Source organism: Calidris pugnax, unplaced genomic scaffold, assembly GCF_001431845.1.
Source record: "Calidris pugnax isolate Ruff unplaced genomic scaffold, ASM143184v1 scaffold17, whole genome shotgun sequence".
Classification (NCBI taxonomy): Eukaryota; Metazoa; Chordata; class Aves; order Charadriiformes; family Scolopacidae; genus Calidris; species Calidris pugnax.
In genome coordinates, this window is record NW_015090794.1 from 5,547,371 (window position 1) to 5,573,799 (window position 26,429).

Here is a 26,429-nt window from a genome sequence, read left to right on the forward strand (position 1 = left end):
TAGCTTCCCAAACACTTACAGTGAATGCTTCTGGCAAACATTTTTATGGTTGGGCATCTGGTGAGTGAAAGCAAATGAGCTGTGCAGTACATTCTATATATTACGTTTATAGAATTTGAAAGTGGATGGTTGAGTTACCAGCGCATGTTTATTTAAAGAGATAGGTGAGATTTCAGACATAGCAAAGCAGGTGCACGAGAAAAGGAAAACAATATTTTTCCCATTTACTTTTTCTACATACTAGTAACTTATTTACCATAAGATCCAAGCACCAATTTTCTACACACCTGAAACAGCCTTGTTAGACACTCTGCTCTCTGGGGCCTTCTTTCTATTTTGCTCAACCCCCTTCATTGAGGTCTTAGGGGTTCTAATTAAATATAAAAGATTTAATAAGTCACTTGCATCAAAGTTGAAAGGCTGTATCTAAAAATATAAATCGGTATCTAAAAATATAATATAAAAATATACATCTGTATCTAAAAATATAAAATCAAACTGTGTTTGGCATGAAAACATTTTTACAGTGTCCCACAGCGCCGCCTCCTGAGTACGTGTACAATTCCTATCGACATTATTAGGGCTTAAGTAGATACATTAAATAGGAAAACATCTCCCCACAAACAGATTTTTAAAACTATTTAAGAAACTGATTAGGTTCAGATACTGTGGCATTACAGTCTACATTTAAAAATATATGTACTTCATTAAGTGGAAGCAAAGCTTCATGGAATGAGTGTTACAAATAGAAATGTTGGAACACAGTGTAAATGGAGACAATACACAAGAGGATGAGGACACTAACTATTTTCTTGCAGTATAAGTTAAAACAAAGCTTCACCACTCTCAAAATACTGTGAGAACTAATTATTTTTACTTTGAACAACTGTTGCACCAGTATGTGTAAATATTATTCAGAAATTACTGTGCTCTTGCACTTTGTGTTCACTTTCATCTTCAGGTTATAAACACACTGTGCCCTTACCCTTGTCTGCAGAGCAGCCTATGAAGTGGGGCATTCTGTCCTTGATTTGGTTGAAGTACACTGTTAAAACACAAACTACTATTAGTGCTTTTTCCCTTCTCTAAAAAAAAAAAAAAACCACACAAAAAAACCCCAAAAAACAAATGCCCAAAACTCACAAGGAATACCAAATTCTGTTTCATGTTTCACATCACAGATTTCAGAAACGCTAACAGGTTCTGTACCGTAGATGACGGTAGGCAAAAGTGGCAAGAATTAAAATTCCACCAAGTGCCCAAAACTCACAAGGAATACCGAATTCTGTATCATGTTTCATATAACAGATTTCAGAAACGCTAACAGGTAGATGATGTGTAGGCAAAAGTGGCAAGAATTAAAATTCCAGAATAGAATTACTATTATCTGCTATTTAAAACAAAGAAACCAAAAAGGACACAGCTAAAATTCTCTCAGCAGTGCCTTGAATTCTTAGTCATTGATAAGGACATACAGGAAAAAAAGACTAAATCACTTAAACTAGTCATCGAAGATTGAACTGTGTTAGACAGCACATCTTCAAAGCTTTTGGGTAAGCATGAGATAAAAATTGTTTTAAAGTGATGTCACGTATCTGACGTTTTATTCTAGAAAAAGGTAGAGACAGGCCTTATAAGACTGCTGTCTTCCTGAACAGCAAGTATTGAACACTGTAATTTCTATGATCTAAGCAAAGAATCACACATTTTAGAAGCAAGAAGTGTTCCTCAGAACAGAAAGCCACTTCTTTTCTTACAGCTTTCTAGAGATAAGTGTATCAACGATTACATTGCAAAGTAAAGGGTATTAAGAAAAGTAGTAGTGTTAAACTGAAGCTTAAGAGATACTAATAATTTGAACACTGTAATTTCTATGATCTAAGCAAAGAATCACACATTTTAGAAGCAAGAAGTGTTCCTCAGAACAGAAAGCCACTTCTTTTCTTACAGCTTTCTAAAGATAAGCATATCAATGATTACATTGCAAAGGAAAGGGTATTAAGAAAAGTAGTAGCGTTAAACTGAAGCTTAAGAGATACTAATAATGTGTCTCAGAGAAAGAACTTGAACCTAAGTACAGAGATTTAAAGCCATAAATAAATAATTTCTGAAGATAAAATTTCAGAACTGACTCTGAAGAAAATCTTTTCTAACTTTTAATGAGCTAATAATCCCCTTTCTCAGACCATGCTAAATCAGATTTCATTACTGTGTGTCATAATAATGTCAGGAATTGAGCTGATTGATGGCAAACCAGCAACACAGATCAAAGAATCTATCATTATAAGACAGTTCTTTAACAGCATCCTAACAGAAGTAATCTTCACTCACCGGCTTTCAGGAGTTTTTTGTTTTATGATTATTTTTTTACTTGGCATTCCCATTTCTGAAGTCCTAGAGAAACAAAAGAATTGAAAAATATTTAAATTATGAAATCATCAAATAGGTCTTAAAACAGAAACAGTAAGAGAAATCCTACAACAGGACCTACGCCTGTGTGTAATCCTGCCAGAGCAGCACTATAGATTGTCACCTCTTACTCATGAGCCAGTGTAACACACCTGGCCAATCTGCTGACCTGTGTTGCAGGGTAAGGCCTGCTAACATCCCCCCAGAAAACTTTGCCAGAGATACTCTACCAAGAAAGACTATTGGTAGGTGCTTTAGAAAGACTGATAAAGTAGAATTTTTTGACAACTTACAAAACCAACCATAAACCAAGTGCACAAGGATCATTTTGCTGAGCACTGAAATATACCATAAATGCACGACTTGCCACAGTTTTTCTCCCATACAAACAAGAAGTCTCTTAAAAGTAAGAGCAAACTACTATTAGTAAATCACCACACACCTGAAGACTTATTGGTAGGTGCTTTAGAAAGACTGATAAAGTAGAATTTTTTGACAACTTACAAAACCAACCATAAACCAAGTGCACAAGGATCATTTTGCTGAGCACTGAAATATACCATAAATGCACGACTTGCCACAGTTTTTCTCCCATACAAACAAGAAGTCTCTTAAAAGTAAGAGCAAACTACTATTAGTAAATCACCACACACCTGAAGACTGTTTGAATTCATTCTTCCCAGGGGATATATTAATTTGCAAAGAAGCTGTTAGTTCAAGATCTTCTTTTCACTATTTCCATTGCCTCCTACCCATCCTCTCGCACCCCCTCCCACCACCAGAAAGGGAGAACTGCACATACTTCATGTACTTTTTCCTGTCCAGAGATTTCTGTGTAGCTGTTGAAAGTGTCACTCTCTCTCTTGGGCTCTTTACTTTATCCTAAAAAAAAAGCAAAAGAACCCAGAATAACATTATTGCTCTTATTAAGCTTAATCCCATCAGACCTGCCCCTACTTAAAAACCAACCTAACAAACAAAAACCTCAACAAACACAACAGTGTTTTCAGTACTCAGAACCCATTCAGGCTAAATTCAAAGGATGTTTTTTTTTTCTTTTTTAAAATTAAAGGATCTTCCTTATATTACCAGATTAAAAATATTTGTGTGTTCTAATGTATTCTTATTTAAAGTATGAACTTTTTGTTATTAGTTTCAACATATTAGTCTCCTACTGCATAGGCCCTTTTTTATTTGAAGAAAGTTACCTACAGAAGCATAATTAAACAACAATTTAGATTTAAAAAACTTCTTACTGGCTGAGGAAGAACCTCTTAAAAGCAAAATGATCCAGTACTTAAATTCTTAAAACAGTTTACATTCTGCTGGATATAACACACCATTTGCCTGAGCATCTTCTCTTTACGAACTTCACGATCATGACGCAGAATATTCATTCTTTCCGATGCCTCTATCGTAAAAAAGATGTCATGGATGTCGTACAGAGCAGCTCGCAGCTGGAAAGAATAATTGAAATTGTAATAAAACATTCAGTCAATATAACATTCCCGTGGTTTTGATCATCAAGCTCTTGCTTTCAATCTAAACAAAACACTTGAAAATATAATTTCGAAACTTCAACGCGTCAGCACAAAAATCTGATCTTCTCTTCACAGACATAGTTTAAACCTTTTACTTTAAACAAAGTCACTGCGGAGGTTTTATGTATTTATATTACAAAAGCAGAATAGTTATGGAAGAAGAAAAAAAAAGGTTTAAATTGTGTCACCTGAGCCATTACTCTTTCGTGAAGGGATGCATCTTGTGCTGAAACACTTCCTCTTTTTAATGGTGCTTCAGACTGAAAATTTTTTATGAACTCCATAGTATCCTGGGGAAGACAGGAAATGAGATAAGCACTAGGCATAATCCTTCACAACAAAGGAATCATTACAAACTGTACGGGTAGGACACACAGTCATTGTTTGACCTGGACCGTATGACACTGAGCAATGCAACACTCAAACATGTGCATGTGACAGACATTTCCAAATTCTTCTGAAAGCAGAGCAGGCATGATTTCACCTCTCAGTTGAAGATATGAGCAAAAACAAACAGGAGGAGAAGCTGCATAGTAAAAACGCTGATCTTACTTTTACAGTTTGCTTCAGATGTTTCAGTTTTTCTGTCTGCAGGAGTCTACGAGTAAGAAACCCCTTTGCCACAGCAGTGATCTTATCAAACTTCATTTGTATCTCTGGACTGAAAACCTTAAAAGAAAAGAAGTGTCTTCTAAATATTCAATTTAAAAAAGCAAGAATTTTGAATTATTTCTCAAGTAACATCAATCATGTGACAAAGTTTTCAAGTAAGAAACAAGATGCTGATACGTTTTGGCTAGGCCAGAAGTGCTCACCATAATATTCACTTAGCAGAAGCCATATATTGCTATAGGATTATTTTGCATGTATGAACAACAAGAAGAATATCCTATACAGTTCTCTTGTGTAATCAAAGTTAAAACAGGAAGGGATACTATTTTTTTTTTTTTTAATTACTGGACAGCTATTGTAAGAGTATTGGTGTCTTACAAAAACTAGAGGGCTTTTTAAGCTATAAATAAACTGTATTTTTTTTCCTTACCTGACTCCACCTAGTTTTGATCCTGTTACTCGGCCTAGATACTGAGGTTTTTATAACTCCACTACCTGATGGTCCCCAGAGAAAGAATGAAGTTTCACTTGTTGAAGCAAAGGTGTTAGGTGTCGCAGTATGAGCAAAACCTGCATATAAATTAGAATGTAGAGTTAAATACAGACATCATCCATTAAGTAGTGACTATGTGTGCGTATATACATAGATACATACACAAATACACAAATGCAGCACTCCATAAAAAACAACAAGTGCAGATAAAAATCAAGCACATCCATAAACTTTAACTCTGGTTGCAGTCAGAAAGCCTTTTGGGGCTTAAGAACAAAGAAGCTCCCAGTGCTGTTAGCTATTTTTATTCAAATATTTATATATCAGGAGGAAAAATGTCCATATGTTACAGCATGAAAAATCATTTACCTAATGTTAAAATTGCTACAGAAAATCCTATTCACAAAGCACCTCAAAGGAAATGGCTTTAAAGCATTTAATGCTATGATGGATCCTAAAAATGAATAATGAATACTCATATGAGCAATTTTACTCCCAAATTAGAAGTTCCTTTGCTGTTTGCCTGTTAGAATGCCCAATTTCCATCTGTGTTTGATAAGTGCATGTTCAAACACTCAAGAAACAGAACTTGGCTCAGAGGCAGCAGCTTGTTTACAAGGTCAATTATAGGCAAGAAGCAATCTGAGTATTTCTGATTAATTTCCTAGCAGAATTTGCTAAACAGAAGACAAAACAGCCCCTCCATCAGCCCCTCCTTGTAGTAAAGGGCAGAACCCTCTTAATCCTCCTACACAAATGAGAAGAGCAGGCCCACTGCTATGGACCTGCTTGATATGAGGTAGATCCTGCCATGAGGATCTACCTTCTGTAGATGATGCAGATCCACCTCCTCATCCTTGATCGAATGAGTTTACTCTCAGCTTGTTTTCCTCAAATACGCTCTATAACAATTGTACACACAAGCAATATGTGGAACAGTACAAGGATGGCTGGAACTATGCTAAACGCCAGCTAGACAAAGAGGCAGCTCAGAGTTTGTTTTACATGTGCTGTCAACAGCTGAAGGCAGCAGCTATCTGCATATCCCAACCAAGAGCCCTAGGACAGGAACAGCAGGGCAGCTGGTATGGTACAGTCAAGCACCGTAGAGCAAAATATATCCCAACATTTAATCTATATTCTACCCTCTCGGTTTTACCAATGCTGGTAGAGTTTGTGTTGTGGACTGTCTCCAGCTGAGACTGCACACTTTCCAGCAAGCCGCTTTCGCTTTTTTTCCTCCACTCCAACTCCATCCTACTGTTAATGTTCACTTTGGAAATTTCTATTTCCGTTGTAGTGACCTTCCTTCCTTTCAGCTTTCTCTCCTGCTCTTCCAGTTCCTACAAAAGAGAGAATCAATTTTTCTAGCTCTGCAAAGCAGTAATATGTACAGTTTAAAACCAACCGCTTCCTGACAAACTGCAATACAACACATACCCCCTTTACTTTGAATTTTTCCTCTTTTTACCTTACCTTCTGCAATTTCTCCTGTTCTCTCTCTTGTTCAGCTATCAGAATCGACAGCTGTTGTGCGTGCTGTTCTTCAAGTCTCTTCCTCATTTCTTCAAAGGCCAACATCTTAGTTTTTAAAATATCTTCTGAGAAGACACATTACAAAGAATCGAGTATTAAATAATTTCTGTGATCTTTGACACAGACATACATGCTTTACCAGGAGCGATTTGCATCACTAGTAAGATAGTACAACATATCTGTGATATCGGATTTCCATTATGTATTGCAAAGAAGCTTGATATCAAGTTACCATTATGTACTGCAAAGAACCTCCTCCCTTACTACAGTCCTTCAAAATATTTATATGTTCCTATCTGTTGGAAAATCATATGAATGAAACAGCAGTAACACCAACCGAGCCTGTATTAAAATAAGGACACAAAAATCTAGCTCTAAGAATAGTAAACCTACACTTGCCTGAGCAAATTAAAATTATTTATGCCACTTCAGCTTGATTTGGTAAAGACACACACAGATGTAACAGTCTTGAATTCAAAGAAAATACCTACATAGATATATATGAATTTGCAACCCATGAAAAGGTATTTTCTTTCCATTTATACAGGCTATCTTTTATTTTACTAGTCTTATTTAGACCTCATGGAATAAGACAGAATTTTCTTAGTAAAACTAAATTCCAGTTTCTGCGTTCAAATGGGAAATTAATATTTGTGCTGTCAAATGATACCCTTGAGAATAAATACAGAATTCACAAAACCGATATAGAATATTTTTGCTGATGTTTCCTCATATTTTTTTAATCAAGTATTTGTTAGAAATAACTGTTTTAAGACTTCTTATTCCAAGTGACTAAGACAGCAATACACTGTTCTGTAGCAGTTAAAAATGGCTGAAGTAGCAAGCTGAATTTCAGAATTTGTCATTAATTTAAAATTACATAATGAAGTTACTGAAAGATAATGTACACTTAATTAAAATTTAGCCCTTTGATACATATACATACTTAGAAACACCAACGAGTACTGACCACTGGGTTTTTTTCTGAAATATTTATAAACTGAGAAGTAAGTTTAAGAAAACCCCTCAACTACAGGAAATCTTTTACCTTTTGCGATACTCTCAGGGGCTGTATTCTTGGCAAGGTAAACTGATCCCACAGGACATTTCTGTTCTTGCAGCCACTGCTTCTCTTGTTCTTCCATTCCAGCTGTTAGAACACAGCGACTGCTTTCTTTTTGGCAGTTGTCGGTCTCCAGATCAAGCCTACGTTTTACCTTTTCAAAACTATTTTCTAGAAACTGCTCGTTTGCTGGGGTAACACTTGGAGTGTCCATCTGCTTTTGCATATTCTTGCTCTGCATTAGTAGAGGGGATGGGTTTTCTACGTCGTAAGATTTATTGAGTTCTACTGGAGAATTGCATTTAGTATTTTCTAGCAAACTAGACGGTTTGGTTTCAGTCACAGCAAGGACCTTCTGTGTAGACTGACTGATGGCAAACGGCTCATTCAATTTTGGAGAGACAATATTAGCACTGGTCTCCACTTTATAAGGCCCTCTGCTGTCCATCACTACGTGTCCTTCCACTGTAGCCGACAACGTTCCTTTGCTTTCCAAGTGCCCAAAGGAATGGCGATTTGGTTTGCCAACCCCCAACCCATCACAAGGGCCTGAAGAACTCCTGTGGATACCTGGAACTCTGCTAGGGCACACCATAGTGAAGTCCACCATGAACTTGGGCACTGATTCGGACACGTTATTTTTATCAGCAATATCCTGCATGATTAAATCCATGGCTCTACCCTTGCCTTTAGGACTTAACTCGTAAGCGTTCACGGGGCTATTTATAACGATGTGTCCCATTGATAAAGGTCTCGGGCGCCTTCGGTGCATTTTAGGGCTCATGCTTGGCTCTGGGCTTGGCAATTTGGCGTAAGAGCCTGTGAGGCTCCTGACAATGCTGCTGTCACGATCAAACACAGAAGTCTTTTTAAATTCTTCATCCGAATCTGAATCCACCAATGGGGGGGTTCCAACTCTCATAGGTATGTCCACTTTAGAAAAACTGGATAAAGTTGACATACTTGTGTTACTTGTATGAGTAGAAGCACCTTGGAGAAGGGCATTTGATTTATTAAGACTGGGTTTATCAGGCATCAGGGTGGTGCAACTTCTGCCCGTGAGCTTTACTCTTTCTTTCACAGAGTCAGTTGTTTTAACACCATCATTTTCTTTATCTGAATGACTTTCACTCATACTTCTCTTTGAATTACTTTTTGAGCTACGCTTGGTTTGCTCTTTCTCTATATACTCCCTAGATTTCTTCATCAGGTTCTGAAGACTCATTACGTACGGATCTTGGACTTCCTCATCCGATGGTGGCACCTCTTGCTTTTGCAAAGCCTGTGACACAGGCTTATTGTGCACGTTGTCAGGAGATGCAGCCCTTGGACAAGGTACGTCTTTTGAGAAGTGACTCTCAGTTTGCTTTGAAAAAACATTTTCTTCTGATGCTTTAACTGCTTCTGTCACATTTGATGTCACCTGCCCAGAAGTATCTGCTGGCATAAGTTCTGGTGTCTTTTCAAGCTCTGTGGGACCATGCCTTTCAGGAGGACATGCCAAATTGACATTTGACAGAGCTGTGAAGTCAGTCGAAGCTTTTGAATCTGAATCAGGACAAGTATTCTCAGCCTCTTGTGTGTTTACGTCACTCATGCCAGGTTCTTTCCTGATCTGCAAATAAAAATTTTAAAAATTCATGTATTTTCAATGAAATCACCTCAGCTTCTCATATTTCTGCAAGCTTCACCTGAATTTAAAAAGAAGAATGCTACCACCTTAAAACCAATACAAATTCTGAGTTCAACTGTTACTGATTTCCTACAAATTACTTATGATACAGAGCTCTTCACAATGAGAAAGAGGTTATTGGAATTAATATATACATTTGAATAATGGTCCACTCAGCATTTCTACTGATACCAAGTATCCAAATGAAAAAATGCTTTTTCACTCCTGAGGCAATTTGGATACATTTAAATAATTTTATGGCTTCAAATTATCTTGCAAGATTCTTCTTAAAATATGAAAGTATGTTTATATCATGGAATTGAAAAATTTCAGTATGAAATATAGACTAACCTATAGACAACTAAGAACAAACCAACAAAATGCCTAATAAAAAAAGTGTAACTATAAGATAATTTGTTCATTTCTTTACTAATCCAGAGACAATTAAATTCAAGTTTTCATTTGTCAAGTACCTGGAAAACCAACTTTATTTAAGTGAGAATTAAGTGCTACTTCTAGCCAGCATTTGTTTAAAACTATTTTTACACTAAAGTTATCCTATAGGTTATCCTATGTGTCGCAACTCAATTATCAAAGGGAAGCCCTTAAAGACAAAAAAAAAAAAAAAAAAGCTAACTTATTTTTGTATTGAACATGAGTTCCTGGTCTGCTCTTCAAATCCTAAGCCAGATGACGGTTGCCACGTACGCTCCAGTAAACAATGCAAACCAGCAGGTTTTGTTTGTCACCTTAGTAACTCAAATTCGGGGTTAACTGCAATTGTTTAAGCAACAGGTTAATTTAAACACTGTACTACAACTGTTTCAAAGACATATAATACCACTTGATTAGATGTAGCTAATACTCTTTTCAATTTAAACCTCCACTAAATTCATCATTGAAGCAGTGAAGAAAACAAAATAGTTGCAGTAAAATTATAAAGCACACAACAGAATTACAAGTCGTTGCAAAGGTAATTTGCATTCTGTAATCATAGGGCTGAAAATAGATTATTTTCTGATTAAACTACAAGCTTGCAAATAAAGCAAGCTCTAACACTGGGAGTTTTGTTCATTTGTTTTTACAATCCAGTCCTTTCAAACTCAGTTACAAAAGCAACAGTCAGTCATCTGGTGCTGTCTGTCTTTCGCATAAGCCAAAACAAGCAGTGAAAGGAAAGTCCCATGCATTACAATGAATGCAGATATTATCACTACATAGTCAATTATCAGGTAACATAGCACGAAATACTAGCAAATGCTGGTTCTGGAGAGTTAACTGCTATTAATTTCATGTTTTTATTGGTGAAAAATTAAACCTCAGCACTTTCTCAATACATCTATAAGCAGAGGTTTTCCATAAAGCTATAAGAAGCCTTAGGACTAACGCTACCTGAACATTTTCCAGAATCTCCTGGACACGATTCAATAAAGCTCTTTTCCGGGAGTTCTGTCTCCAGGTCTCTAAGTCCAGTGCTTTCTGTTTATATTGTTGTATTTCCTTTTTCTTTTCAAGGCTAAGCTGCAAAACAGAGTGTAAGAATCATGGGTTATATCACTAAACATACATTTCAATACAGAATTCCAGAAATAAATTAGAAAGAAAAACAACAGAACAAAACAATAGATGAACAACAACCACCTGAGACTTTGTGCACATTTTAAATGCCAGCTTCTTTTTAACCAATTATACATTTTTTAAAATGGAAGATGCACAAAATGCTTGCTTGGCACACATGCAAATGAACATGAATGTAAAAGATCATTTATAAAAAAATTCTGCATGAACATTACATGCTACAGTACCAACTTCAAATGACACAGGACTCAGACTGCAGGACAAGTCCTTCCCTGTCCTCTATGGAGACAGGAGGTTTGTGCATCCTGTAGAGCCCTCTGTGACCTACATTCCTGCCTGTACTGAAACTATTAAACTCTATGAAACACCAGCCTCCTGAATCAGAGGTGAATTTCACAACATGACAGACAAGCAGCCTTCTGGATCCTTTCAATAATCAGAATAGGAAAATCTTCCGAGTTACTTTAGAATATGTAGTTTGGATAAAAGTCAAAACTAGATCTACAAAACTACACCGACAAGAAATGGTTTCACAAAGTTCTACTAAATGAAGTAGGCTCAAGTCAAATGATACATTTCTTCTATGAAACCTTAAAATATCAAACCATTTGTAAATGAAAAATATTACAGTATATCGTTTAGTCTCCAATGTATCGTGATTTTTGGAGATTGTTGTTAAGAGTCCCTCATCACTAAAACAAGGAAGTCAGCTGCATTATTGCACAAACTACCAACAGTAGTTTGTTGCTTCTGCTTGGCTCTGTTTGCATTAAGCACGGAATGACTGAACATAATTGATGAGCCTGTGAAATACACTACAGGAAGCTGCAAATACATGTGGAACAGGAATTTAATTAAAAGCTTTTTAATTATCTCAGTATTTCCTATTTGCACTTTTTTTTTTTGACACTTTTAAACTAATTCACATGTTCAATACTTGGAATATCAGTATGATTTTACATAAAGTTAAGCCCGGCAATAACATTAATCTATTAATATTCATATTAATATTCATCTATTTAATACCACAAACATTTTTACTCCCCTTGTGAAGATAACAGATTTCAAGAAATAGAAGCAAATGTAGTCAATGTGAAAAAATGTACATTTTATCCCTTTTCTTAGTAAAATTAAGGCTCAAAATGCTTAGAATACTCTAAGCAGCAGATGATCCCTCAACAGAGCGGTACCTTCAGTAGAATCATTATACGGGGACATCAGAGCTAGTGCCAATAGCACAGTTAGCACACCAGGGAGAAAAAGAAGAGGGGAAAAAAAAAAAAAAAAAGCCTTACCAGAGGGGAAAGCACAGGAACTCCATGGAATTGAATGAGGGAGATATTTTTGTGCTGAACAGTGAAAGAGGTTTCTCTTTTTATTGCCTCTTCTTGGATTCTGGAAAGATGCTTCTTACAGAATATTTCATAGTCCTCCATCTTCATGTTAACTAAGCTGCAGAGAATAACAACATTACTCTTCCATGTACTTCCAAGACCATGAAGGGAAAACAACAGCACAACTAATTCTGTGTTACTATATTCCGGGAAACAAATTACAGATCAGAAAACTAAATTAAGCTTCTCTTCTTCCAATTGCTAACAAAAGCTGCAAAGCCATCCTTTTTTCCCCCATATAAAAATGGAATCTGCGTATCCAAGCAAAAAAAAGGCAATCACAGGTACACTGAGAAGAAAGCATGCATTGAGATAATCAAGATTTACAGAACTACACATGCTGCAGATAATCTTAACAATTTCCATCAAACACTAAACCTTTAAGGTCTCCCACAACTATCAGACAGATCCTATCAACTGACAAAAAAAATAATAAATATAATTGCAGCCAAATTTTAAAAAGAAGAAGATGCAGAACTAAGCAGGTATTAAAGCAAGGCCAGCCTTTGTATTTAGGGGGCTGAGAGGAATTTGTGTCTCACTCCCATGAGCCGCCGCCTCCATACAACCCTGTGTGAACCGCAGCCAATACTTGCACCGAAAAACCAAATAACAGCCTCGTTTCCTTCAAAGAGCCTGCATCTCCCCCACTGCCCGTGCCTACCGGAATACAAACTCGGAGCCGAGCACCACCTGCCAAGGCCCGACAACGCTTTTGTTCCCCTCGCACACCCCTTCGGCCGATTCCTGCCTCCCTCCCGCCCGCCCCGGTAGGAGCCCAGCTCCCGGCCCGGGGCGGCAGCCTGCCGCTCCCGGGTGCCCTGCGCGGCGCTTCCCCGCCGCTTCCCGGCAACGGCCCGGCGCCGCCGCCCCCAACACTACAGGCCCCGACGCGCACCGCGGCCCGCTCCGCTCCGCCCTCCGCGGGGCGGGACGGCGGCCGAGGGCTGCCCTCCCTCGGGCCGAGAATTTGGGAGGAAAAAACCCTAATTCGGTATGGGAAGGGACGTGCGCTCCCATCTACAAACCTCTTTGCATCACGCAGCCCCGCGGGACACGTCTGCGATGCTGGGGGGGAGCAAAGGCAGCTCCGGTTTGCAGGGGTAGGAGGTGGCGTTGAGAGCCGTCCCGCTGCTCTGGGTCTCCGGGACAAGTTTCCCCCCGGGAGCAGGGGTGAAATCTACTCTGCTTTATCAGGTTACGTACCATATGGCTGTGCAGCCCCTGGACAGCCAGCACCACAAACGCGCCGCCAGCAGGTACTGGTTTCACTGTGGTGAGAAAGATAAACATCAGAACTGGCTGAGCAGCTGTGTGAGGAGAACGTGGCCAGGGCACCTCAGACATCCCTCCCCTCCATCCATACCCCCTCCATCCATCCATCCATCCATCCCCCCGCTCTATCCATCCATCCATCCATCCATCCATCCATCCATCCCCCCTCCATCCATCCCCCCGCTCCATCCATCCCTCCATCCATCCCCTCTCCATCCATCCCACCCCTCCATCCATGCCTCCCGGGCAGCCGCAGGGGCAGCTGATACCACATTCCATTATTCGTTATGTGTCTATATATATACATCTCATTTTTCTTCAGATACACCTGACAAAAGCGAAAAAAACATAAAAAGAAAATAATATCCGAGATGCTCAGACCAGCTAGGACAATATGCGACAAGTAGTTATCTCAGCTATTAAAAAAATATACGACAAAATTAAATCCAGTTTAGAAGATTGGCTGGTGCCTGTTCCACCTCCGGCCGGCAAGAGTTCCTCACTGCAGAGTCAGTTCCTTCCCAACCTTCCCACAGAGAACACAAAAAACATCCCCAAAAAAAAGGTCAAAAAACTCATTTATGTTAGAACAAACGATTTCCTCTGCTTTGCTATTCTTTTTCTAGATTAAACAAGTCCAGTTTCTTCAACCTTCACCGATTTCCCTGTCTTGCTGCTCTTTCCTCTGGATTCTTTCCAGTTGCTTACGCTTTTCCTCACACACAGTGGTAACAGCGGATGCCCTCCCCAGAAGAACCCTCTCGTGGAATTGTTTTGGTTGGAAAAGGCCTTTAAGATCAACTCCAACCATTAACCCAGCACTGCCAAGTTACCACTAAACCACGTCCCTCAGCGCCACATCTACATGTCTTTTAAATACCTCTAGGGATGGCAACTCAAACACTTCCCTGGGCAGCCTGTTCCAATGCTTGAGAACCCTTTCAGTGGAGAATTTTTTCCTAATATCCAATATAAACCTCCCCTGGCACAACTTGAGGTGCAGGAGGGAGCTGTGGCCCCACGGGACGGCTCAGCTCTCCTCACAGGATCCGGCCTCAGTTTTAGTTCATGGGCAGGCACAAATAGACAGTTAGGTATATAATATATACAATACCTGGCACTGTATATAGAATACAATAGTTCATTGGAAAATAACTAATATTAATATTATATTTTGCATTAGTTCACTAGCATGGCTGTGAAACCTCTCCGATACACTCCCCAGACAAACAAGTCTTTAGCGACTTTGGGCAGTGGTACATTCCCTTCAACCAACGCCATGATTTTTTTATCTGCGCCGTTTATTTATCTGGAATAATCCATATTTTTTCCCACCTTTACCTGAGGGAGTTCCCCCGCCTCAGGAGCTGCCGGCCCCACCCCTGCCCGCCCTCAGCGCGCGCTGGCGGGCGGCGCCGAGCAGGGATTGGCTGGCGGTATCGGCGGCCACGAGCTGGTTCGCTGAAGGCGGGCAAACGGCGGGTGCCGATTGGTTGCTGGCCGTGGGTGGCTGAGCGCTGATTGGCTGGCCGTACGCGCTGCCGTCTTGCCGCTGCCCTTGCCTCTGCCCTGAGGAGCGGCGTGAGGCGGTACCGGCGGGTCGGTCGCGGCCCGGTTGGTGCCGCCGCCGCCATGTTGTGCTACGGTGACGGCCCGCTGAGCTCCCTCACGGCGCTGCTGGTGGCGGTGCTGGCGCTCAGCCGCAGCCCGGCGCTGGCCTGCCTGCTGACGGCCGGCCTCTACCTGGCGCTGCACCTCTTCAGCCTGGAGCCCGCCCCGCCTCAGAGCGCCCAGCGCGTCCTGCGGCCCCGCGGCGCCGTCGCCCGCATCGCCCACCGCGGCGGCGCGCACGACGCGCCCGAGAACACGCTGGCGGCCATCCGACAGGTCAGCCTCGGCGGGGACTCACCGTGTCCCCGAGCCCCTCCACCCCCGGCCGTGTCCCTCGGGGCGCGTTTAACACGCCCAGCCGCTGAGAGACCTGCAGGGCCCGCGGCGAGGTTAGACGCGTGAGGCCAAGCTGCCATATGCTCTGTGGGGACAGAGAGCGCCTCAGGGAGCCCGTCTCCCTCAGGCCTGGTGGGTGAGAGGCTGAAATGGGTGGGCGGTAATACAAGCCTGGGGGTTTTGTTTGATAATCTGCCTTTTCAGCAGGCACCAAGCCCTCGTCACCCCGAATAACTTCAGTTTAACTTGCCGCAGGAAGCGGTGTTGCTTGTCAGACCTTCATCCCCAAGCAGAACAGTTTGAGCAGACCTGTGTCTTTCTCTAGGAACTGTATTACGTCCTTGGTGCTGATGGATGTTTTAGCAGTGCAGCAGTAATGACATACTGTAATTTCCTGATGTTGCAACAGAATATGGAGAGTGGTCAGCAATTTATTCGTAGGTCATTTGCTTTTTAAGCCTGAAAGATCTCTAGTGAGAATCCAGAGTTACTGTGAAAATTTGGTACTGTGAGAACTTCACTGTGTACAGCAGCCCTGCCATGAAGCTTACTGTTGCCTCATCTGGGAGGGGTTGTGGTGCAGCCAGGGTTCAAAATCTGTTTCTGAGAATCATTTGAAATCGTGATTAGCAATGCCTCAAATGTAGTATATCTGTGATGATCAGATGCAGCTGCTGTGATGGTTTCTTACCTTTGGGTGAGGCAGGGCTCTTTGTTCTCATGAATTCTCAAGCTGCACCATAGAGATCCCTACTTGGCAGATACCTCTCGAGTAGCCTCTAGTGCATACCTGGCATTTGTCTTTCTGGTGCATTGGCCCTTTTCCCAGGAGGGCATTTGGCCTTCAGAACAATTTGCCTTGCTTGCAGTTCACTTAGGGTGCTTTTCTGAGGAATTCCTGGGAAAGAGCCAGGACAGGAGAAGGATGTATGAAATGTTTTAAGGCAGCTCAGCTGCTTATTGCTCTCTGATATTGGGATTCTTCAGATAAGAGCCAGGATTTGCCTACATACCTCTACTATTTAGCACAAGCATGGTAAACAGTGCCTCTGGGAAGTTTTGTATCTACTGCATATGGTGGATCAACTGTACTGCCTGTGAATGGCAATTCTGACTCTTAAAAGAAATGTGTATGTTCTCTAAAAAAAAGGGATGATAGCTTTTCCTTGTGCAAGCAAAAACTTTATGCTCTGATGGCTGCTCTGATTCTGGCTTTTAAGTGTTAATCTATAAATTATCTAAATTGTAGGCATTTGCTTCCCTTCTCTTTTAGAAAGTAACATAACTTAAGGACTCAAGAGTTACTGGTACAGAAGGAGAGAGCAGGATTCTTTTCTGCGTTTTTATCCCAAGAGTCCCAATCCTGTGAGACACTATCGCTGTGGTTTTATCTGTAAAATAGTTTGTATACTTTCAGCTGATCTATGAATGCTTCTTACAATAACTTGGATGAAGCCTACTTTATTCTGCACATCAAGCTTGTTGAAAAGAACATTAGTAGTTTATTTTTTTACCAGAATACAAAGCAATTATAGCTGTTCCTATATTAAGTCTATAAAGTAAAGCTATCTGTTTTGTATGTGATTTCTTTTTTTTTTTTTTTTAAGGGCAGCTGAAAATGGAGCAACGGGGGTTGAGCTGGATCTTGAATTTACTGCAGATGGTGTTCCCATTCTAATGCATGATGAAACAGTAGAAAGGACAACGGATGGGTCTGGAAGATTGTGTGACTTGACTTTTGATGAAATTAGGAAGCTTAATCCATGTGCAAAACATCGACTGGGGTAAATGAGCTATTACAGTTCTGAAACTACTGTTTCAATAGGAGCAACGGGTGTTGAGCTGGATCTTGAATTTACTGCAGATGGTGTTCCCATTCTAATGCATGATGAAACAGTAGAAAGGACAACGGATGGGTCTGGAAGATTGTGTGACTTGACTTTTGATGAAATTAGGAAGCTTAATCCATGTGCAAAACATCGACTGGGGTAAATGAGCTATTACAGTTCTGAAACTACTGTTTCAATACTGTTTCAACTACTGTTTCAATAATGAAACTTTAATGGCATTTTATTCACATATATTTCTTGACTGATTGTGTCTTGGGGGTTTTGTGATTTTTACAATTCCTAAACATCAGGATTATACTGTTGAAAAGGAGCTAGACCGATTTCCTGGGTAGTCTGAGGTAGGAGCTGTGACCCCAGTAGCTGATTAGGTCCTTTCCAGTGCTGTGCAGGGGAAAATACTTTTATACATTACTAAAATGTTTATAACAATGCAACTTATATAGTATCATAATTGAAACCATTATAGAGGAAGAACTTGTAGTGTGTGTTCCTTGTATTTCTGAGCTGCTGCATTAGGGACTTCCAGACTTTTCTAAACATGCCACCTGTGAGTCTCTGGTCCAAGGAGTATCTTCCCTTTCTGTTACTGGGAAGGTGATCATCTGAGCCTCCGCATCGGCAGTTACTGCTGCTTGACTGTTGTTCACTGCCACCTTATCAGGAATAATTTATTGATGTGTGAAGCTGCTTCTCTGACATCCTCAGCTTGTCTTGTTTATCCTGCCAGGATCTGTGTTTCTGGCTCAGGGCCAGGGAGCGCAGCCAGAGCAGGGTGAAGTGGGAGGGCGGGTGGTCAGGAGTTGGGACTGAATCCTTAATCTGTGGTTGTTGATGGAGGAGGTGAAGAACTGAGGTTAGTGTTCTGGTGTGGGACACGGGGTCAGTGAGCATCGGATTAGAGCTCTAATTTGGAAGGGTGTAGTTGTCTAGTGGGATGCTGGGGGAAAAGGAGGTGTGCAGAGATCCATCTCTGCCATTGCTAGTGCTGCTTGATCCCACCTCTAATACTAGTGAATCAGCAAACTATGTTCAGGAATCCCTAGGAAACAGCTCTATGTAGTTGAGGATGTGTGTGCACATGTGTACCTTGACTGCACTCCAGTGAGGAGTTCTCTGTTTCTACAGGGACAAATTCCAGGGTGAAAAGGTACCAACTCTGAGAGAAGCTGTTGTGGAGTCTATGCATCACAATTTTATAATCTATTTTGATGTCAAAGGCCATGCAAATCAGGTACCAGTTACTGCACTAAGACACCTTCCTTCACCCTTTCTTTGAGTTTCTAACCTGCTTTTCTGTTACTTAACTGATAAGTGTGGTACAGCCCCTTCTCTAATGTGAATGAGACTAGGTCTGCTATTTGTGTCATCCAAAGTTGGGCTGTCAGAGCAAGCGTGTTCCCTCATCCTGTTCCATTGTCCTGGGAAGCTGCAACTTAAAACTGGCCTGATTCTTGTGTGAGTGTTGAGTTCAGCTCACAGCACCACCGTGAAACAAAGCAAAGTGAATTCCCTGCCTGTGCTGAGGGGAGCTCGTATCTCATCCTCAGCCTCCAACTAGGGATCCTGCTTGTTTATAATTTGCATTACTGATGGGAGATACAGGTGATCAATCATTAATATTTTATGCAAATCATACTAGTTTTGTGTTTAGCATAGCAAAATATGGAAATAAATTCATTTTTCCCCTTGAACTAAACCCTGGGTAGTACTTCAGAATCTTACCCACAATATATTTCAGTGTATTTCAAACTCCGAGAATACTACTCATTGCTGTAACCAGAATTATGTAAAGGACTCTCATTGCAAGAAACAAAATGTTATTTCTCTGTTAATGGTATAAACAAAATGCTGTTTTTCTTCCCACTTTCCATTTCAATCTTGTTACACAAAACAGGAAAGTATTTTTAAAGGGGATTATTCTAAAATGACTTTGCAGTGCAAAGTAAATATAAGCATTCTTATAACATGTGTGTGTATCTCTAATTGGCAGGCAGTTGACGCCCTAAAACAACTCTACCTGGAATTTCCGCGTTTGTATAACACCAGCGTGGTCTGTTCTTTCATGCCAGATGTTGTTTATAAGGTGATGTTTCCTAAAAGTTTATTTTGGATTTTGTTTCAGTTCTCTCCGGGAATTTCAGTAAGATAAACAACGCTTAGTTCCAGATTACTTTTGCATTGTTCAAATTGCCAAGACTTCTTTTTTTTAAAATGAAGCATAAATCACAAGTCTTCTGCATAATCTCACTCTGTGCTTATTAGATGCACGTGTGAACCTACAGTGATTCTCTCCGTTCTGAAGGTTGCATAGAAAAAAAGTGCATCACTTTTGGCATCTGTGTACCTTGGCCAGGTATCTCTGTGCAAGGTCCCTGGTAAATAAACCTTGTATTTTGATGTAAATGTAGACTATTAAAACTATTTCATAATTCTCATTGCAAAGTCCATTTACTGTGTATTTTATTCCATTGCCTGACTGTTAGGCATTTTTTTTTAACATAGAGCAATTGCTTATTCGGTATGTTTTAAACAAAAAACAGTAAAGCATCATAAACAGCTTTTTAAAAGACTTAAAAAAAGGATCTGGGGGTGGGAGGAGGAGGATTCTGGTAGAGCTGCAAGTGCAAGCTCACACTTTGTATCTAACCTCTCCCAATTTGTATTTCTTTTGTATGAATTAGTCTTTTCTCCTTGATCTCCCAGATGAGACAAGCTGACAGAAACGTTGTCACAGCACTAACGCACAGGCCCTGGCACCTGAGTCACCTCGGAGACGGGACACCCCGTTACAGTTCCTCCTGGAGGCATTATTTGTACATGATGCTGGATGTTGTTCTAGATTGGAGCCTGCACAGTTTCTTGTGGCGATTGTGTGGCGTTTCAGGTTTCCTCATACAGAAAAATTTTGTTTCTCAGTAAGTGTTAAAGCTTGCTAATAGATCAAGAGGCAAAATCATGCCATTAGTATAGAAGAGTGGAGTTAACATAGTATATGTTAATCAGTATGTTCCATTTAGTGGTGTTTAAGTTTGTTTAGACAGTTTTTTTTACTGCATGCTATTTTATTATTTTAAGCCTTTATCTTTTCAATCTGTTTTTATCTTGTGTTAGATCCTAAATTTAATCTCAAAAGGGAAGAAAACTGTTGCTTTTGCCTGTTTACGGTAATAAACCACACAAAGATGACATTGCAAAAGATGACACGGTACTGATGTAAGACTAAAACTCAGTTGTAGCCTCAGCAGAGTCTACCTTAAATATGGTAGTGTCAGCCTTCCTCTTACGCTGTCTGTTCCTGCAGGGACTACGTGAGGCACTGGTCTGCAAATGGAATTCACGTGGTTGCCTGGACAGTGAACACATTTGCTGAAAAAAACTACTATGAAAGCGTCCTTGAATCCAGCTACATCACTGACAGCTTGGTGGAGGACTGCGATCCTCATTACTAGACCGGTGCTTTGTAGACACCAACCCAAATAAACCATCTCGCTGGGGCGGGCCTGAATTCGCCTTCGAGGGAGTATCCACCAGCGCAGAGGGGCCCGCTGATGGTAGCTCTGGGACACAAAGAGCAGTGGTTTCCTTCTGCTGTATGGCCAGATCTCCAGTGCAGAGAACTCCTCTGTGAACACGGGACAAAGCCGAGGTACAGCTATTCACAGCCTGAGGAGACAGCACCGTACTGTGTCTGACAGGCTGAACCAGGCAATGCCCTGTGTGTGCAGTTGCCTTTATAATTCTCGGGACTATTCTTCTTGTTTCATTTAAGTCTTGGTTATAAAGTTGTATGAGCAGTTTTTGGTGGCAAAATTTAAAACCAAACCTTGATTTTTAGTGATTTAATAATTTGAGATCAATTTATGGCATCTTGAAAACCTGAAAATAATGGTGCCAAAATAGAGGGTTGAGTGTATTTCTTTTCTCCTGCATGGGAAGATGGCTGTGTCGCCTCTTGACGAGGAAAAGAAAGCCAACTTTCCATGTTCAATGTGAAGACTGTGAGAATTAACGAATAAAACTTGAGTATCTTCTTACCAAGGGTGGATAGGAGATTGTGCCTGTAACGGTACAGCACATGAATGTATTTATTTTTAAAAGAAAGCTATGTATTGAGTGCTGTTAGTAGTAGAACAAATAGAGCTGAACTGTCTTTTTACTTTGCTTGTTGTTTGTGTGACTGAAGGGCACTCACAGGGGTACGTGGGAAACCATAATCCAGATTTAACTTGAAATCAAAAATCTGCAGTTACAATAAACACATATCTGACAGCTCCTGGGTATGGCATTTCTTTCTCAGCTGTGCACCAGCAGAGTGATGTAAAATGTCAAGATTAGTGCAGGTTGCTGCTACTTTTTCTAGCAAGTAAAACCCCCTGGTGTTCTCACAGATACCATCGAGGTGCTGTGAGCAATTTTGGCTCTACTCTGGAAGGAGCTGGTGGGTAGAGAAGACCGTCAATGATCAGCAAGAGCAGAAAACTCCTGTGGAGCCAGCTATGTTTTGCTATATATAAGCACAAAGAAAGATTGAAGTAAGGAGGTGGGTTTTCCTGTCACGATGCTAAGAGCGTCTTCGGTTCATGTCAGTCACCCACCCTGTGCTGCAGAACCAACATCTCCATCCTCTGGTGCCCATCCTCTGTCATGTGTACGTTATGCCCTCAAGTGGTTTCTGCCCAGCCCTTCCACGAGAGCTGTTGTCTCCACCGTTACAACTGGACGGGTTCTACAGGCGCTCCCTGCGAGGCCAGCGGAACAGCAAAAGGCCCTTTGTGGCAAATGGCCCTTGCTCCAAAGGTCTGGTTTTTGTTGGTGCTGAGTCCCCACCCCCAGGGCAAACACCAGGGGCATATTCAATACTCACAGCCTGACTCCACAGCTACTCCTGTAGAGAAACACCATAAAATGGAATCTCTGGTCTCGCACTGTGTATAAAGTTTGTCCTTTTTCTCTGTACCTTTGGTGGCTGGTTTGGGGTCTGTCTTCAACTTAAATTATAAGCATGAGGAAAAGATGTGCCTCTTTCCCGAGGCGTTTTGATGTCCTAGGCAATGAGGGAGGAATAAACGAGGCAGCAATAGAAAATGGGCTAAAGAAAAAAAACCAAACTTAAAATCAGGTCAAAGTTGTGGCTCTGAATAAAAAGAAGCTGCATGAGGTATCTCAAAGTTATATGTGATTAAAAAATCTCAATTGTGTGACTTCCAATCTACCCTTTACTGGGAGAGATACGGGTAAACTTTCCATTTACAAGCAGTGGTCTATGCAGATGAGAACTTTGATAAATAATCACTCTTAAAAAAGAGTTCTGGTAAATTTTAGCATCAAAGCTGCTTTTGAGTGACTAATAAACTGTAAAAATGGCTCAGAAAAGTGAAAATGGAATAGAAGCTTAACCTGGCTCACACAAGCTACTTCTCAGCTGTTAAAATATCTGTCATTCAAAACAACAGCACTTGAGTTTCCTTCAATTTTAATTTCACCAATACTTCACTTTTGGTTTAGATCAGATAAAAGCAGTTTGAACAATATAGCTTATATAAAAATATTTTTAGGCCAAAGGTTTTATTTACAATTAGGCACACCTTTCCTTATATTTTGCTGACGAGAAGTGAGTGGCTTTGGAGAAACCCTTACTGTGTGGAGGCAACAGCCAGCCCTGAGGCAAGGCTGACTCTCACCACAACATCACTGCTTCAGGAACAACCCAAGTACACAAGGTCTTTCCTTTCATGATAGCAAGTTGCAGCCGGGATGTATTTTGCAATCCGTTCTTCTATTTATTTCTTTTTTCCATTTAGGGGTAAAAAAATATGTTTGAATGGCTCTTTCAGTCATTAGTGCAAATGAGTATCGCTGTCCCCAGACCATCAGTCAATAACTCAATATTCATTATTGACTGTGCCTACTCGTGGTTGAAAATAGCAGTTGTCATCTTCCTCTTCCTGCAGCGCCACTTCTCTGGCACGCAGCGCCAGCGCCACGGCCACCGACACGCCTGTCCCACCGGGCTGGGGCTGCTCCCACTCTGCTCCTCACAGAGAAAAATCACGTTAGCTCCGTGGTGTCGGTATCGTAACACCCCCATTAACACCCCCCAGGCTACTTCAGTCTCTCATCTGTCAGGTTTTTGGAATGAAGCTACACGTTTGTGTAAACCAGGAAGAGTACAAGCTTTTTTAATTCCAGACACAAAATATCCTGTGGAGTCTACATCCCAGAACTGGACACAGTACTCCAGGTAGGGCCCCTCTGCCCTGCCTTGGTGAGGCCCCATCTGGAGCACTGTGTACCTGGAGAGGGGACAGCAGAGGACTACATGGATGATGAAGGGCCTGGAGCATCTCTTGCAAGGAAATGCTGAGGGACTTGGGTCTTTTTAGTCTGGAGAAGAGAAGACTGAGGGGGAATCTGATCAACACCTAGAAATACTTAAAGGGTGGGTGTCAAGAGGATGGGGCGGTCTTTTTTCAGTGGTGCCCAGTGACAGGACAAGAAGTAATGGGCATAAACTTGAACATAAGAAGTTCCATCTAAACACGAGGAGGAACTTCTTTACTTCAAGGGTGGCAGAGCACTGGAACGGGCTGCCCAGAGAGGTGGTGGAGTCTCTGGAGACGTTCAAAACCCACATGGACATGTTCCTGTGAAACCTGCTCTGGGTGGACCTGCTTTGTCAGGGGGGTTGGACTAGATGATCTCCAGAGGTCCCTTCCAGCCCCATGTCATTCTGTGATTCTGTGATCCCTAACAACCTCTTCTGAGATTCACACCAAGATGTGAAGTACCTCTCTAATGCGATGTAATATTCTTGCTTGTGGCTGCTCCCCTAAAACAAAATGGCTCATTTACCCACGGAAACTCAACTCTGCTACACAGGAGCTTGTGATCAGTCTTCAGAAGTCACTGCCAACACGGCAACAAGCTACCAATGAGTGTGTCTTGTAGGGAATGTTTACCCGGGAAACCCAGTCTTTTTGTTTTCTCCTTATACAAGATGCTAAAATCCTGTGTCTCCCACATCAAGCTGTTACACGCTGTGCCTGCCTGAAAGCAAATGTTTTACTGAGCTGAGCTTCTAAGAGCCACTTTCTGTGTTCAGCAGCTGGTGCTTACCTGGTGGGAAGCCAGTCCCGTGCGGGATCCCGCCAGAATAGGGATGCTGAAAACAAAATTCACAAGTAGATTTAGGTCGATGTTTCCCTCACGTGCCTGTTGTCTTGTATTTAAAGGATACCAATTACCTGTAACAAAACCACACTCTCCAGATCCTCAGCAGGTCTGTGAGTATGACAATCCCAACAGCTATTCTGATTACATTTTGGTACCTGTTCAATCTTTAAAATGATTTCTACACATCCAGGATGACCTCATATATATTGTCTATATCATGCCCCAGGTTCTATATAAGGAAATCTGCCAGAGCCTTCCTTCTTTTGACCATCTCACCTCCTCGTAGGATGCATTTTGATTTCCATAAAATGCTGCTCCTGGGTAGTCGGGTGCATGCTGGGCAGGTTGCCTGGGCGGGTCATACAAAGAAGAGCTTCTCTGAAAGACAGAATTTTTGGCATTACAGTAATATATTCTGGCTTCCAACTCTATGGTCGGTGCTACTCAACAGCCAAGGCTGTTACCCTTGTTTTAGGGAGATGGCTCTTCTACCACATCAACAATGAGATTCTTCCAGTATCTCCTTTTCAAACCCGACCTTAATCACCACAGGAACACCCCCGCTTTGTAGGCTACCAAACCCTCCCCTCAGGAGTCCCAGCTGTGACCCTGGACAAGGCCACAGGGCTGTACAGCGGCTGAAAATTCCCAACACATGGAAAATACCCATTCACTTTACTTTGTCCTCTTTACAGTCAACATTTATTTGTATTTATTTATATTATCACCAGTACGTAGGTCAAAGAGTTTTGCTCAACCCAGATAAAACCACTTCACAGCAAAGTGTGCACATTTTACACTGATTTGATGTCTCAGCAGGCTTAAAAAATAAATTCAAGTTTAAGACATTAAATGTCTATCTTAATGTCGCGTGGGATTTAAAATGAGGTTAGGTCAAAGCACTCAGTTTTACCTCAGCTAAAAAGATTGGGCGGGGGGGCAGAAAGCATAAACCCCCACAGAAATCCAGAGTCAGGGGAGGAAGGCAGCCTCCTCCTTAGTCCAGGCAAGGCCCAAGTGCAGCTGAACCCTTTAGAGACCATCACTGCACTGCTAGATTAGGAATGTCTTCTTGCAGTTTCATAATCATAAATAATATCTAGTGAGGATACAGGACTTTTCTATATCTCTCCCAGGTTAAATTCCAGTCTGGAGCAAACAGTTAGGGAATTTCCACAGTATCCTTTTGCTGTCTGGAGTGAACTAGTAATCAATCAACTTAGGTGAAGTTCTAAATGCAGACAGATCCCAAAATGGCAGCCTGTTTGCAAGGCCAGAGGAACCCTACGAAATCACACCAAGCACGTAATAGAAAGAGCAGTATCTGGACTCTCCAACTGACCTGCTCGTCTCGTTCTCTTGGCGCAGGTGGGGCTCGGTTTGCCCATTGCAGAGCTCGGAGTTTGTCGAGTAAAAACTTTTTATCTTTTCCTGCCTGTGGTCAAGACACATTTGATCATTAGCTGGAATGGACTAATCATTCTTGAGAGGCTCAAGGCCTGTGAGTAACAACTGACCTGAATAATCATTAAAATCCCTTTTGTTCTAAAATAATCTGTCTATAGGCAGCACAGTTTGAAAGCAAAATTATTTTGCAACAACTCTATTTGTGAGTGAAGTTTCTCTGCAATTCACATGGGGGAGGGTTCCCACCCTCCCTTGAACTGTCATAGGAAAAGCAGTTACAGCTCCACAATAGCAGGATGAGACAATCAAAAAGGAAGCCAAATTTTTAAAAAGATAAAGCTGAAAGTCAAACTTACATTAATTATTTGCTTACGTAAGAGTTTGATCGTGGTCCTTCTTCCTCGTACTATTTTCCAGTAAAGATAAGTGATAATTCTAAAAAAAAAAGAAAAAAAAAAAAGTGTCCAACATATGAGCAC

At 41.2% G+C, this 26,429-nt stretch overlaps 3 protein-coding genes across 6 annotated transcripts in view; 1 reads left to right on the forward strand and 2 right to left on the reverse strand.

Annotated features, from left to right (window-relative positions):
- Nucleotides 1–255: 255 nt before the first annotated feature.
- Nucleotides 256–13,547, reverse strand: CCP110 (centriolar coiled-coil protein 110kDa). The gene is made up of 14 exons (XM_014936614.1): nucleotides 13,505–13,547; nucleotides 12,200–12,356; nucleotides 10,719–10,847; nucleotides 7,640–9,269; nucleotides 6,532–6,656; nucleotides 6,215–6,398; nucleotides 4,993–5,132; nucleotides 4,503–4,619; nucleotides 4,139–4,240; nucleotides 3,750–3,866; nucleotides 3,212–3,291; nucleotides 2,332–2,394; nucleotides 986–1,045; nucleotides 256–370 (listed from the first exon to the last, which is right to left on the reverse strand). Exons 2-14 carry the CDS (start codon nucleotides 12,344–12,346, stop codon nucleotides 280–282), a joined length of 2,985 nt encoding a protein of 994 aa, XP_014792100.1. The 5' UTR covers nucleotides 12,347–12,356; nucleotides 13,505–13,547; the 3' UTR covers nucleotides 256–279.
- A 1,607-nt stretch (nucleotides 13,548–15,154) lies between these two features.
- GDE1 (glycerophosphodiester phosphodiesterase 1) lies at nucleotides 15,155–21,639 on the forward strand. The gene is made up of 6 exons (XM_014936722.1): nucleotides 15,155–15,460; nucleotides 17,129–17,304; nucleotides 18,496–18,601; nucleotides 19,361–19,453; nucleotides 20,074–20,285; nucleotides 20,672–21,639. Exons 1-6 carry the CDS (start codon nucleotides 15,206–15,208, stop codon nucleotides 20,817–20,819), a joined length of 990 nt encoding a protein of 329 aa, XP_014792208.1. The 5' UTR covers nucleotides 15,155–15,205; the 3' UTR covers nucleotides 20,820–21,639.
- Nucleotides 21,640–22,856: 1,217 nt separating this feature from the next.
- TMC5 (transmembrane channel like 5) overlaps nucleotides 22,857–26,429 on the reverse strand; it is a 29,612-nt gene continuing 26,039 nt past the window's right edge. For 2 of the 4 annotated variants that reach the window (XM_014936699.1, XM_014936698.1), the window contains 5 exons: nucleotides 26,307–26,385; nucleotides 25,886–25,978; nucleotides 24,820–24,921; nucleotides 24,487–24,532; nucleotides 22,857–23,404 (listed from right to left, as the gene is read on the reverse strand). In XM_014936699.1, the coding sequence (XP_014792185.1) occupies nucleotides 23,253–23,404; nucleotides 24,487–24,532; nucleotides 24,820–24,921; nucleotides 25,886–25,978; nucleotides 26,307–26,385 (472 nt within the window). In that variant the 3' untranslated portion in view covers nucleotides 22,857–23,252. The remainder of the gene's footprint in view (nucleotides 23,405–24,486; nucleotides 24,533–24,819; nucleotides 24,922–25,885; nucleotides 25,979–26,306; nucleotides 26,386–26,429) is intronic. The other 2 variants (XM_014936702.1, XM_014936701.1) reach the window with 2 other exon arrangements.